Here is a 14,321-nt window from a genome sequence, read left to right on the forward strand (position 1 = left end):
TCCTCTCTTGTCTACTCCTTTGAGGGTTTCTTGCTCTGGATTTTTGGTTTGTTTTTGGTTTTTTCAAGGTAGGGTCTTACTCTAGCCCAGGCTGACCTGGATCCACTGTATAGTTTCAGGCTGGCCTCAAACTCACAGGGTTCCTCCTGCCTCTACCTCCAGCGTGCTAGGATTAAAGGTATGCACCACCATGGTCAGCTCTTGCCCTGGATTTTTATTATGCTATTTGTTTTTTTTCCCCTGGGTTTACCTTAAGCTTCCTGGAAATTCTTTTGTCTCTGTCTCCCACCCCTATCTTGGCTTCCACCTTTAGCCCAAAGGAATTTTTGGCTTCAGGTAGTTTCCTAATCTAGGTTTGAGAGAATATAATATGCACATGCCTTTACAGACTCAAAGCATGAACTGTTCAGAGTAAGTGTAAAAGTTCAATATACATGAAATGAATTGAACTCTCTCTCCAACTCTGGCTCCATTTGGGGCCAGGCCTACTTATGCTAAAGCAGGCATTGGTAAGATTGGCTATTTTAAATTTTTCTGCATTATTACCAGCAACTTGTTTAAACTTGTCTTTATTTCTGTTAGTTCTGTAGCTCTCTGGCTAGATTGTTTGGAAGTGTTGGCTCTAGCCCATCTTGTCCATACAGACTTTCTTTTGATTGAGGTCATTGATATTAAGAGATATTATTGAAAGGTGTATTTATTTTTGCTATTTTTTTTATAGTTCTTCCAGTTTTACCTTTGCTATCTTGTGTTAACCAGTATTTGAGTATGGTTTGCTTTTTCCAGGTTCCTTATGTGTGTGCTTTTCTTTCTCTTCAGCATACAGGATCCTAGCAAGTATTTTCTGTAGAGCTGGTTTTTGTCTTCAAATATTCCTTTAGCCTGCTTTTGTTGTGGAATGCCCTTATTTCTCCGTCTATTTGAGTGGATTACTTTGCAGGATAAAATTACCTTGGTTGACAATTGTTATCTTTCAGAACTTGGAATACATCACTCCAAGCTCTTTCTGGCTTTTAAAGTTTGTGTTGAGTAATCTGCTATCATCCTGATGGGCTTGCCTTTATTGGTGACTTGCTTTTCCTCTCTAACTGCTTTCAATATTTTTTCTTTGGTTTGTATGTTTGGTAATTTAATTACAATATGGCAAGGAGAGGTTCTTTCCAGGTTTTGTCTGGTTGGTGTTCTAAAGGATTCCTGTATTTGTATTGGAACCTCTTTCCCAATTTGGGGGAAGTTTTCTTCTATGATTTTGTTCAAAATGCCTACTATGCCTTTGGAGTGAAATTCTTCTCCTTCTACTATACCCTGAATTATTATGTTTGATCTTTTCATAGTGTCCTGAATATTTTGAAATTCCCATTCATACTTTCCTATTAGTTTGTCTTTCTCTTTGTTGGACTGTATGAGATCTGCCACCAGAGGATTTTCTGTCCTATCCTTCATCCATTCTACTGGTGAGATTTTCTATAGTTTTTTATTTCCTATATCTCTGTTGCCATTGGTAATTTTTTATACACCTCACTTTTTAGTAGAAGAGTGTATTTTGCTGGGTTTTGTTTTGTTTTGGCTTTCTCTCCTCTAGACTGCTTTGGCATGGTTCCTATGCCAACATCTTAACAAGAAGTCCAGACTTTCTTTATTGAGTAAGGGTCTGCACAGATTTCCTTCCAATCTCCCTGGGAAAGTCAGTCCATCCATTCTGCTAAAGCAGTGGTTCTTTGTCAGCTTTCTTGCATAGGCAGTTTCTTTTCTGGTTATATATACTTGCAGGATTATTACTCATTTAGGGGCAGGGGTACCATGTTTATCCATCATGTTTTTATTAATTTGCATCATTTTAATGTTAAACTTTGCTTATCCAGTTTTCTTTCATATCCCACATACTTATACCAAAATTTGTCACCTAATTGGCTTTTAAAAAATTATTAAACACATTTATTAGGGGGGGGGGGGAGTTAGGCATGCCAGGGCCTCCTACCACTGCAAATGAACTGCAGATATATTGCTCTATAAATAGATATTACAGGCAAGCAAAAGTCTAGAAACCAGTGGTATTACTTGAGGGATTTGTGTAGTTTATTTGGATTATGTAGTACTCCTTAAGAGATCGGAGCTGGACATGGTAGCACACACCTTGAATTCTACCTAGAATTCAGAAGGTTAAGATAGGATTGCCGTTGAGTTCTTGTTCAGTTCAAGGCCACCCTGAGACTACAGGCAGGCTGGGCTAGAGGAAGACCCAAAAATCAAAACAAAAACAAAACAACAACAAACAACCAGAGAGAGAGAGAAGAGATCAGGTTTGTTTTCATTTCATGTAGTGCCTAGAATGATTACAGGTACTGAGTGTGTGTGGACTGATGGTAAGGAAAAAAAAAGACCCATTAATGTTAGTTCATTTTGTGAGCCTGGTACTCGGGAGATGGTTTAGCAGTTGGGGGCCCCTGCTTGCAAGGCCTGTCTGTCCAGGTTCAATTCCCTGGTAACATTCATAGAGCCAGGTGCAGAGTGGTACATGTGTCTGGAGTTCTATTTGTGGTAGCAGGAGGCCTCTTCCTTCTTTGCTATCTATCTATCTATATCTATATCTATATCTATATCTATATCTATATCTATATCTATATCTGTCTGTCTGTCTGTCTGTCTGTCTGTCTGTCTATCTATCTATCTATCTATCTATATAATTTTTTGTTTGTTTTTGGTATTTCAAGGTAGGGTCTTATTCTAGCCCAGGCTGACCTGGAATTCACTATGTAGTCTCAGGGTGCCCTCAAACTCACGGCAATCCTCCTACCTCTGCCTCCTGAGTGCTGGGATTAAAGTTTTGTGCCACCGGGCTAGATGGATGCCTTAGTAGTTAAGTAAGGACTTGCCTGTGAACTCCGGTTCGAGGCTCAATTCTCCAGGACCCATGTAAGCCAGATGCACAAGGTGGCATATGCATCTGGAGTTCCTTTACAGTGGCTGGAGGCCCTAGCGAGCCCATTCCCTGTCTGCCCTTTTGTCTGTTACACTCAAATAAATTAAAAAAATATATTTTAAGTCATGTGCTACCATGCACAGCTGCAAAGAATTAAAAATATATATATATATATGTATATTGTTAATTGGCCTCATTGTTTACTTCCAGAAGTTAAAGTGCATTTTGCTAATCAGTCCATTCAACCCTTGGCAAGAAAGATGGAGCTGTTGCCTGAAACTTCCTCACCTTCACACAAAGGTCTGAAGATGTCTGGTTTAGAACATACAAGCATTGAAAGACCGATAGCAGTAAGTCAGAGACTAGGGATTGTGAACAATGTAAAAAGCCTTACCTTGCCTTTGTTATAATCTAAATGTCTAGTTGAATTTAATTTGGTAGATGTCTTTGCCACTTATTATGTATATATAATACCTTCTGTTATTTGACCCAGAATTTGTCAGCACTTGGAACAGAAGAGCTAAGACAACGAGAACACTATCTCAAGCAGAAGAGAGATAAGTTGATGTCCATGAAAAAGGACCTAAGGACTAAGCAGATCCAAAATACAGAGCAGAAAGAAAAGCCTGCCAGGGAGGTAGAGGTATGGCTAACTTTCATATAATCAAATATGTAACCCTGGAGGTGGAATTCTCAAAGTCAACATGTGCAGGAAAGCCTTTAGTGGATTTTGTTAGCAGGTCTTTTCACAGTAGTCACCCTGCCAGTAAGTAGCTACTAAGTGTTCTTGGGGAGAGGATTTTGTGAGGTAGAGACAATCATTTTTGTTTCTTCTCTTGCTTTGGGTTTATCATGTCAGGGGTCTGCCTTGTCTAAGCCATCTGAAATGTTAGAAATACTCTACCAGTACTTCACCTAACCACCATCCCAAGTTTTACAAAGGCTTGGGAAACTGGACTGTAGCGTTTATTTTTACTGACAGCGCCCTTAATCTTTGTTCTCTTGGAGTAGGATGTTGGGAATTTAAGACAAATAAATCCAGTTTAATACTGTAGCCAATTTCTTTTCTTTTCTTATTTTTTTTTAAGGAGATGACAGAGAAACCAGAAATGACAGCAGAGGAGAAGCAAACATTACTAAAGAGGCGATTACTTGCAGAGAAACTTAAAGAAGAAGTTATTAATAAGTAATATAAAAATTTAGTAAAACAGAAAGTTCAAATTTTCTTAAAAATAAATTTAATCCTTAAACCAAGACTGGTTTTAAGCAAATACTTGCTTTTATAAATGAGTATATGAGCTATTAAGTAAAAGACAGTTGAGAAGACAGCTACTTAATCAGTTTAAAAACAAATTTCTGTATAGAGCCAGGTTTGGTGATGCAAGCCCATAATTCTGGTACTTGGGAAGCTGAAGCAGGAGGATCAGAAGTTCAAGGTCATCCTTGGCTACATAACAAGTTCCAGGCTAGCTTGAACTTCATGAGACACTGCCTCAAAAGAATAAAAATAAATAAATAAATAAAACAATTTTCTGAATGTTTTCTCTTTGAGAGAAGGTATGTAAAATTGATGGTGCATGCATCCATTCTAACTTGGACATATACTATATGTGCTTGCCACTGTTGTATGCGCTGAGAATATAAAAGTCAATCACTGTGACAATCCTTTCTGTCATCAGGGTACTGAGCCCAAAGAACTGTTACAAGTCAAAATGCAGAGTGATGTGTGACAGGCTGGCCAAGCCTCCTTGAGGAAGCATGGAAGGAGGAAGAGCTGGGGTCTTTAGCAAATAGAAATATGCTGAGGAACTGGAGTGGAGGTTAGCATATGACATGAGGTGTGGGTTACTGATCATGTAGGAAATTTTACATTTTATAATACAGGCAGTAGGAAGTTGTATGTTTTAAAGATGAGTGGGTGTGAGGTAATCCAAAGTATCTTGGGCAGTGATAACGAGTTTAAATTACCATTTATATTTGAGGCAGAACAGAACTTAGCAAACAGTTGTGAGTGGTATTAAACATAATTACTTTTTCTACAAGAGTTATGAAAACAGACAAAAGGAACTGACTACACGTAGGAAATGCTGCCACCAGATGTCAGCCTTTTATGAGACCCTGCAGATACCTTTCAGATAGATACTTTCAGGGCTGTGGCATATTACATAGCACCCTTTTTTAGTTCCATTTTTAAAAATTATATTGTATTTTCTCAAATTGAAATTTGTACTTTAAAATCATTTATTTGAAAGAGAGAGAAGGAGAAGGAAAAATGGGCATGTCAGGGCCTCTAGCCACTGGAAACTCCAGGCACACGTACCACCTTGTGCATCTGGCCTTACATGGGTACTGGGAAATTGAACATGAGTCCTATGGCTTTGCAGGCAAGTGCCTTAACCACTAAGGCACCTCTCCAGCACTAAAATACGTACTTTTAAGAAAGAATATCAGAGCTAGTTTAATAACAAAAATTGTTCATTTTAAATCTTCAACCTACAGAAGACATCCAGTATTCTACATTACAATGTTATCACTAGGTAAGAAAAAACAAAAAACAAACAAAAAAAAAAAAACTAGTGACTAGAACACAGGAATATGTTTCATATAACTTTTTTTTTATTAAAAATAGCTTTTATATTGAATACATGATACAGATATTTTGAGTACCTAAGGCATACAAATGTGGGTTCTGTCTTGCTACATTGAATAAAGATAAAGATGCAAACATCCCAGTCTGCAAGAGGGTAGTCACTTAAGACCAGCTAATGTGGAATATTCCTAATTGTACCTTCCAAATGTCCTTTACTCTGAATATGTGGGTAAAACACATGTATCATGAAAATTGTCATCCTCTTAGTTTAAGAAAATATTTACATTTCTACCATAAATGATGAAAATTGAAACGTTAAGACTCATGATAGCTGTTCAGAAAAGAAAATTAAAGGAAGGCACAAAAATGCAAAGGTACAAACATAATACTGACTTGGAACTTGAAAGTTACATAACCAAGTAAATACGGAAATGTTTCAGGTCTGGGCTACTCAAACCATAAGGAGTTTAGGAGTTTTAAGAAAGGAGAAGCTTAATAAATTTGCTTGAAAGTAAACAAGTATATTGGTAACTTAACTGATCTGGGTTTAAAGTACCCTGATTTGGGTGTATTGAGGTAGAGGGTCTTTACTATATGTACACCTTTACTTAGAGGTGAGAATAGCTTCGTGCTGTGATACTTTGGTGCAGAGATGCCATTTTCCCAAGGCTGGCATTCTCTAAGTGATGGTGGGCTGACCCTCATGTATTTAGGGCTTCACTTAGATTAGTATAGGACCCAGGGGTTTATAATACATTTTATGTATCATACTGGCATTTAAAAGATAATGTGAAATGTTCGGACATGCCTCTCAACAGTTAACTTATATTTACAACAAAACAAACACAAACATCAATCATGGAATTACAGGGTCACATTTTAATTCCTGAATTTTACAGTTTAGTATTAATATCACCACATGTATACAAATGGTGTAAAACAAGTACAGTGGTATTTTTAATACAAAATAAACATCTGTTTTATGGAAAAACTATACTTCATATCTACACAGACAGCCCATCTTTTCCAAACAATAGCCAAAATTAAAATTAACTACAAAATCTCCAAAACAGGGGCAACTGCTTCAGCTTAAGCTATTCCAGGAAAAATGGACCCATACACATTACAAAGGTGATCTGAAGACGGTAGCTTGAATTACTACTTTTAGATTTTTTTTTTTCCCAATGCACTAAATTGTAGTTTGGGGATAGTTTTCTCATCACAGCATGATCTCAGATCACAGATGAGCAAACTAACATTAAAATATTTACAGTTAACTTGCTGTTCTAAAAATAAAAGCTCTTAACTGTTTGCCTTGATTATTTTAAATTCATTTACGTATATGGAATGTGCTTATACTCTGAAACAAGCAGCTCTCATGTTACACCCGTTTATGGAAAAAATTTATTTGTGCTGCATGTGATTCTGACACGGAAGTAACTTCTTGGATCAAACTGGCTTTTAGATATTAAATGCCACTTAATTCAGCACTATTCATTAGTCTATATATCATTCTACCGTTGACAAACTTTACTAACAAAGCACAAAGTGACTTCAAAATATCTCCCATAAAAGATTGAACCAGCTGGTAGGTGGTACAAACAATGTTCTCTCCACTCCCCATCTCTAGAAAGGATCATTTTGAAATACTGCTATACTGTTTCTTGGCCATTGTTATCTCTAAAAGTGCTGATTTTAAAGTAAGCAAACCAACCATTTGGAATCAGCTTTTGTCAAAATACATTGGAAATTCCTGGCATAGAAGACTCAACATGTGTTGTTGTTATACAGGGTGTATGTCCCTCCAAATACCCACAACATTGGATTTCAGTGAAATCTTTAAAGTAATGGTCCCAACAACATAACTTCATTTTTAAGGAGTTCAGTGTTTTCCATAAAAATTTCTTTTAAAAAGAGGCAACTGATTAAAACATCTACATGGCCAGCACCATTAGGCAAGTGATATTATTGGGTTTGCAACTAAAGCTGCATTTTTTCTACATTGGATAACCCACTGGAGCAACCCTGCATTAATATTTCATCAACATTTCCCTCCCCCAAACTGTCCCAAAACCTGAGACTTTCCTTGCTGAGAAGCTATCTCCCAGGATCCAGTAATCTTTTTACTGCAGCCTGAAAGGCAACCCCTCTTAGTTACTAGCAAGATTCATGTTCCTGGGAAGCCTGGTATTTTTACGTAACTACACTTTTGTGGCTGATCTTCTGAGTGTCTTTGCTACTCCTTATATACTTTTTAAGCTCCAATGAGAATGCTTTTCTGATTCACTTTCAGCTCATTGAACAGCTGCAGCACTTTAGTAAAATCACATGTTGGGGTCCCCAGCAAATACTTTATGAGCCAAGGCGTGGTCTTTTCCTGGGAGATGTTTCTTCTTCCTCCTCCTCCTCTTCATCATCTGGATAGTCCACTAACCCAACCAAACTCACCTATTGAAGAATTAGGAGATGTTTTAACATGTGTAACTTAAAACCTCAGCAAAAAAAAGAAAAAAAAAAAACCTCTTAAGTACAAGTATAGTCATGAAAAGTCACTTCTTGAAATCATGTATCTGAAACTTATATTTTTGAATTTAAGAAAGGGCCTACTTGAATTGAGCATTTTGAGTGGCAGGACTTCATGCAAACTCAACCAACTGAACTATATCCTCAGCTCCACAAGGCCATTACGGTTGATCTGTACAATCTTAGTGTAGTTTCAACACTTCTGTGCCTCTGCATACACTCTGTTATCTATTTCCTCATCTGGTATCATTGAAATGTTTTGAAAGTTAAATTAAAAACAAAAGAGGGCTGGAGAGATGGCTTAGCGGTTAAGCGCTTGCCTGTGAAGCCTAAGGACCCCGGTTGGAGGCTCGGTTCCCCAGGTCCCACGTTAGCCAGATGCACAAGGGGGCGCACGCGTCTGGAGTTCGTTTGCAGAGGCTGGAAGCCCTGGCGCGCCCATTCTCTCTCTCTCCCTCTATCTGTCTTTCTCTCTGTGTCTGTCGCTCTCAAATAAATAAATAAATAAAAATTTAAAAAAATCTTTAAAAACAAAACAAAAAAAAAACAAAACAAAAAAAACCCAAAAGATATAAAGCATTTTGACACAGTACTTAGTATATATGTGCCTTTACTATTACCATTATTTTTGTAAATGTGTTTATATGCCACACAGATTTGGAGGTAGGTCAAAGAATAAAATTGATAGTCATAAAGATGAGAGTATTAACAATAAAAGCTTTAATTGTGCTTAAGACTGTAGCATAATGTACAAATATTTCAATTCCAAATGGTCAACACTTAGTTTTAACATTAACTGTCTAAATAATTCATTTATATAATTATGAATTTTTATATGCATTTAAGTACATACACAAACAAATACATACTAAAAAACCAGGTGTACAACAAAAATAAAAAATGTGAAATGTTGGAAGTAAAAAAGCCTATACTCCAAAGGTGTCAAATAAAGTTGATAAACTGTAAACTTTTAAAATACATTTAGAAACTTGCTTTAAAGTACCAGATTTTCACTACACGTATCCTCACACAATCAAGTTCACTTAGAACTAAATTATAATAAAGCTTTTTGTTAGTATATAAAGTTCCACTTTGTTCTTTTTTTGAGGCAGGGGATCATTGTAGCCCAGACTGAGTTCGAGGCTAGCCTGGGCTGCAATAAGACCCTGCCTCAAATAAACAAATGAAACAAAATAACACTGTGTTGTAAGACTGTCTCAACAGTGGAGGGTGACAGTGGTGGTGAGGTAGAGATTGGGTACTGGGTAAGTGGGTGGGAATTACAAATAAGTTCCTTCATCAAACCAAGTGTCACTTCTTAAATCTACACCATAAATAGCATCCCATGGGTGCTTATTTAGTTACTTACACCTATTTTTTTTTTTGAGAAATGATAATTTGCTTTCTTTGCTAATTGAGCTTTAATGTTGAAATCTTTTATATACTCTGGATTCTAGTCCATCTTACAGAAGATTTTCCAACCATTTTCTCCCAATTTTATGGTTTGTATCACTTTTTACTATACTTCTTAATGTTTGATGAGACTGTATTTTTCCTTGTTATTTAAACGCTTGTGGTATCATATGTAGGAACTAACTGCATGATCCAGGTTCATGGATATTTATGTTCTTTTTTAACCCCAGAGTTCTATATTATACTTAGGTTTTTTGTCCACTTTTAAGTTTTAGAGATGTGAGTTAGGAGGCACGTTCATTCTTTTGCATGTAAGTATCCAGATTGTAACATTTGTTGAAAAGAATTTCTCTTATCAACTGTCTGACACCTTCTTTGTAAATCTGCTAGTCCCTCTCCACTACTTAGGTAAGACTACTGCCTCTCAGCCTTACACTCACACAACGAGGGTAGAGAAATCATGCCTGATCACCCCCTGCCTTCTGATACTGAATCTAGCCATGGAGACTAGGAGTTCACTACATAAGAACTAACTATAGTGAGTGGGGATAATCCCAATACTTCTTAAGTATGAAATTAGCTTTGGTATTTGACATATGTATCATGTTAAGACTTTATCTGGAGCTGGAGAGATAGTTTAGTGGTTAAGGCACTTACCTACAAAGCCAAAGGACCCCAGATTGATTCTCCAGGATGTAAGCCAGATACATAAGGGGGTGCATGCATCTGGAGTTCATTTGCAGTGGCTGGAGGTGCTGGCACACATATTCTCTCTCTCTCTCTCTCTCTCAAATAAATAAATAAGCCTAACAAAAAGAACTTATCCATTTATTCCTATTTGCATTTGGAAATAATTAGAATTATAAATGAAAACTAAATACAGAAATGCACAGGGATTGAAATATTTCTGTAGAAGTTCATATATTGCTACAATGCTTGTATCTGCACTGCAAAAAAAAGGTTATAATGTCCCAGGAACAGGGGGTTAATTATAAATTAAGTCATTTTCTTTTTGAATTCCATGCAGAAATTTGTTTTAACATGCTGATATGGAAAGCTTATAAAGACAGACTTGTTAAGTGAAAAGGATACAAGGCTTTCTGTGAATCTGCTACAAAGGACACTTTGGTACCCACTAATGGTTTCTCTTTATGACTTTTTGTTGTTGTTTTGAGACAAAGCTTTACTAACTATATATTTACTCAAAACCATTTTCATTCTGAGTGCTAGTATTACAGGACTGTTTCACCACACCTGTCTTTATTCTAATTTAATAAGCACTTTTTTTCCCCCACAGAAAATGTGCTTGTTTAATAGTTAAAACAATGAAAGTTTGTATCTTTATATAGCATGCACCTGTCTGCATTAAAAAAAAAAATTCACTAGTAGCTTACATCAACTGTAGCAACAATGATCACTTCTGGTGAAACTGGTAAACCACTGATAAGCAAGAACCTGCTACCATTTAGGAATGCAGCCATAATTCCACTTAAATGCTGGAAAAGTGGAGTGGGTTAAATATAATGAAATTCTATAGCTATCAATAGGATTTAATAGCAAAAATTGGAGAGAGAGCTTAGTGGTTAAGGCACTTGCCTACAAGGTCAAAGAACTCAGGTTTTATTTCCTAGGCCCCAGATGCACGAGGTGGTGCATGAATCTGGAGTTCATTTGCAGTGAAGACCCTGGCTCACCTACTATCTCTATCTGCCTCTTCCTCTCTCTCTCTGGAGTAAATCAACAACAACAATAATAATGTTAAGCCAGGTGCAGTGGTGCATGCCTTTAATCCCAGCGCTTGACAGGCAGAGGCAGGAGGATCACCATGAGTTCAAGGCCATGCTGAGACTACATAGTGAATTTCAGGTCAGCCTGGGGTAGAGTGGACCTCTACCTCGAAAAAACAAAACAAACAAAAAAGTTTAAAAAAAATTATTACAATGAAGATAAATGTGTTTTTAGTGTAATTTCAGTAATTTGCTAGGTGTCAACGTAACATTTTTGTCTTTGAAACTAAATTTTCTTTTTTTTTTATTTTTTGTTTTATGTTTATTTATTTATTTGAAGTGACAGAGAAAGAGGCAGAGAGAGAATGAGCACGCCAGGGCCTCCAGCCACTGCAAATGAACTCCAGATACATGTGCCCCCTTGTGCATCTGGCTAACGTGGGTCCTGGGGAACTGAGCCTCGAACCGGGGTCCTTAGGCTTCACAGGCAAGTGCTTAACTGCTAAGCCATCTCTCCAGCCCTAAACTAAATTTTCTTTAGTAAATAAAAATAATCTTAGAGACAGAAAAGACAAAGTGAGTGTAGTGCTTACTTCACATACCTTGGTGGCTGTTACTGATGTAGCCAAGTTTGTAGCTTTGGAGGAAGATCCATTAGGATTTGCTGCTGGTGTCTGAGCCACTACACATTTATTATTTGCACTGTTGTTTCCATTAGCAGCACTGGGAGAGTGGCAGAAAGTAAATTTGAAGCCACCAGATGTCCTTTTGGGAAGATTCTCTTTGTCTTCACTTTCCTTTGCTAAAACAAAAGTAAAAATTTTAACCTGTACCAATAAATCCTACTAAATCACAGCATGTGGAAAAAAGCAATTAGAACCTCAAACATTGACTTTGCTTTTAAGAATTAAACAAAACAGCATGATTTGGACAACATTTTTTATTAATCAGGATCTTACAAATCTAAGAGCAAAAACAGATCATCCTACACTAGAATTGTACACTGCTTGATTTGTTTACTTGAAAACAATCTTTTTAATGTCATCCATTCACTGATTTCTTTACTCTTTGCTAAAACCCAATACCCTTTCTCATAATTCCACATTACAAATACCTAAAGAAAACAATCCTTTTACTTTCTTCCAGATTTCCTTGTTTCTTTTATGGTACAAGGGTCCAATACCACTTCAACATCTGGCTATTTTTATGTCTGACTTGTGTTAATAGCATGGAACCCACAATGAGGGCACTTTTTTTTCCCCCATGAGATAGGGTCTTACTCTAGTCCAGGCTGACCTGGAATTCACTAATCAGTCTCAAGCTGACCTTGAACTCACTATGATCCTCCTACCTCTGCCTCCTGAGTGCTGTGCATTTTTTATTATGCAAGAGAATGAGAGAGAGAGAGGGAGAGAGGTAGAGAGAGAGAGAGAGAGAGAGAGGTAGAGAGAACTGGTGCACCAGGGCCTCCAGCCACTGCAATTAACTTCAGACGCAGGTGCCAAGGGTAATTCCAGTCATTACAGCTTGTCTAGCATGTTCAAGGTGCTAGGTTCATCTACAGCACTGCAAAATTAAAGATAAATAAAAGATACCTATTCCCTAGGACATTTCAATAGGCTATTTGCTCCCCTTGGGTGAAAGAATTGTTTATAGAAAATAACAATTCCAGAACAAGTCTGGGAAATAACTGTCTTTCAACATACCATTTTTTATTAAAATTAGATGCTATTTACAAGGTAGTACTCCTCAGGGCATAAAATTAAAGTGATTAATTTTTTTTTAAATATACTAGTTAGACCTTAATTTTATAAAACAAGTTCAACACATTTTAATGTCTTTTTTTTGGTGGTGGGGGGGGGCTTTTTAAAAATAAAGTTTTCCTTTGTAGCCCAGTCTGGCCTTGAACTTTAAGTGATCCTAGTGCACCAGCCTTAAGAGTGTAGAGATTATAGGCACATGTCATGATACACAGCATCTTTCCTCTTTTTATATCTTTATGCAACTAAAATACTTTCTTTACATTTTCAGAGGAAAAAGTTACTTCTTGGAGCTCACTTCCTCAGCTATACAAAGCAAAGGTGGAGTGCTGTTTGTACAGACTACACATGATATGTAACACATAGAAACATATATTGTCTCTAGTACTTAATAGAAATCATCTAAAAATTTAATCAAAATAAAGTCTCCAAAAGGATTTTAGTATAGAAACAAAGCCAAAGCTGTTTATAAAAGAAGTAAAAGTATACAATGAAATTTCTAAATATTGACCAAGTATGGAGTTACACTTAGTGATCACAGTAGTAGGAAGCTAAGAACGGATGACTACTGAGTTCCAGGTCAGCCACAGCTAAATATCACAAACTGTCTTAAAATAAATCCAACGCACAAGTTATAAATAAAAAGTGAATATCTAAGAATGACAAGTTTCAAGGAAAAATATTCTTAAACATGAATGCCCCAAAATTAGAAATGTGGATAACTTTTAAAAAAAATTTTTTTTAAATTTTTTATTTGAGAGCAAGAGAGAGAGAGAGAGAGAAAGAGGCACATAGAGAGAGAGAATGGGTGCGCCAGGGCCTCCAGCCACTGCAAACGAACTCCAGACGCGTGCGCCCCCTTGTGCATCTGGCTAACGTGGGACCTGGGGAACCAAGCCTCGAACCGGGGTCCTTAGGCTTCACAAGGCAAGCGCTTAACTGCTAAGCCCTCTCTCCAGTCCTGGATAACTTTTTTAAAATTTTTTTTCTTTAAAAAAATTTTTTTTTGGTTCAATTTTATTTATTTGAGAGAGACAGAGAAAGAGGCAGATAGAGAGGGAGGGAGGGAGAATGGGCTTGCCAGGGCCTCTAGCCACTGCAAACAAACTCCAGACACGTGCGCCCCCTTGTGCATCTGGCTAACGTGGGTCCTGGGGAATCGAGCCTTGAACCAGAGTCCTTAAGCTTCACAGGCAAGCGCTTAACCGCTAAGCCATCTCTCCAGCCCTGGATAACTTTTAATAGCATTTGATTCAGTAAAAAAAAAAAAAAAAAAAAAAAAAAATACATCTTCCTTGTTTTATAATCTGGCCAGACATTCTCAAATGATTATTATTACCAACACCTGTTGGTGATACTAGACATCAAACTCAGGTTGAATAAATTTT

At 37.0% G+C, this 14,321-nt stretch overlaps 2 protein-coding genes across 4 annotated transcripts in view; one reads left to right on the plus strand and one right to left on the minus strand.

Moving 5' to 3' along the window:
• The window catches only part of Cfap36 (cilia and flagella associated protein 36), a 52,364-nt gene extending 48,190 nt beyond the window's left edge, over nucleotides 1–4,174 (plus strand). The window contains exons 8-10 of the mRNA XM_004668961.3: nucleotides 3,131–3,270; nucleotides 3,414–3,563; nucleotides 4,009–4,174. Coding sequence (XP_004669018.1) covers nucleotides 3,131–3,270; nucleotides 3,414–3,563; nucleotides 4,009–4,110 — 392 coding nt within the window. The 3' untranslated portion in view covers nucleotides 4,111–4,174. The remainder of the gene's footprint in view (nucleotides 1–3,130; nucleotides 3,271–3,413; nucleotides 3,564–4,008) is intronic.
• Nucleotides 4,175–6,369: 2,195 nt separating this feature from the next.
• Ppp4r3b (protein phosphatase 4 regulatory subunit 3B) overlaps nucleotides 6,370–14,321 on the minus strand; it is a 107,272-nt gene continuing 99,320 nt past the window's right edge. For all 3 annotated transcript variants that reach the window (XM_045146836.1, XM_045146837.1, XM_004668962.2), the window contains 2 exons: nucleotides 11,776–11,975; nucleotides 6,370–7,958 (listed from right to left, as the gene is read on the minus strand). In XM_045146836.1, the coding sequence (XP_045002771.1) occupies nucleotides 7,863–7,958; nucleotides 11,776–11,975 (296 nt within the window). In that variant the 3' untranslated portion in view covers nucleotides 6,370–7,862. The remainder of the gene's footprint in view (nucleotides 7,959–11,775; nucleotides 11,976–14,321) is intronic.

Source organism: Jaculus jaculus, chromosome 4 (assembly GCF_020740685.1).
Source record: "Jaculus jaculus isolate mJacJac1 chromosome 4, mJacJac1.mat.Y.cur, whole genome shotgun sequence".
NCBI lineage: Eukaryota > Metazoa > Chordata > Mammalia > Rodentia > Dipodidae > Jaculus > Jaculus jaculus.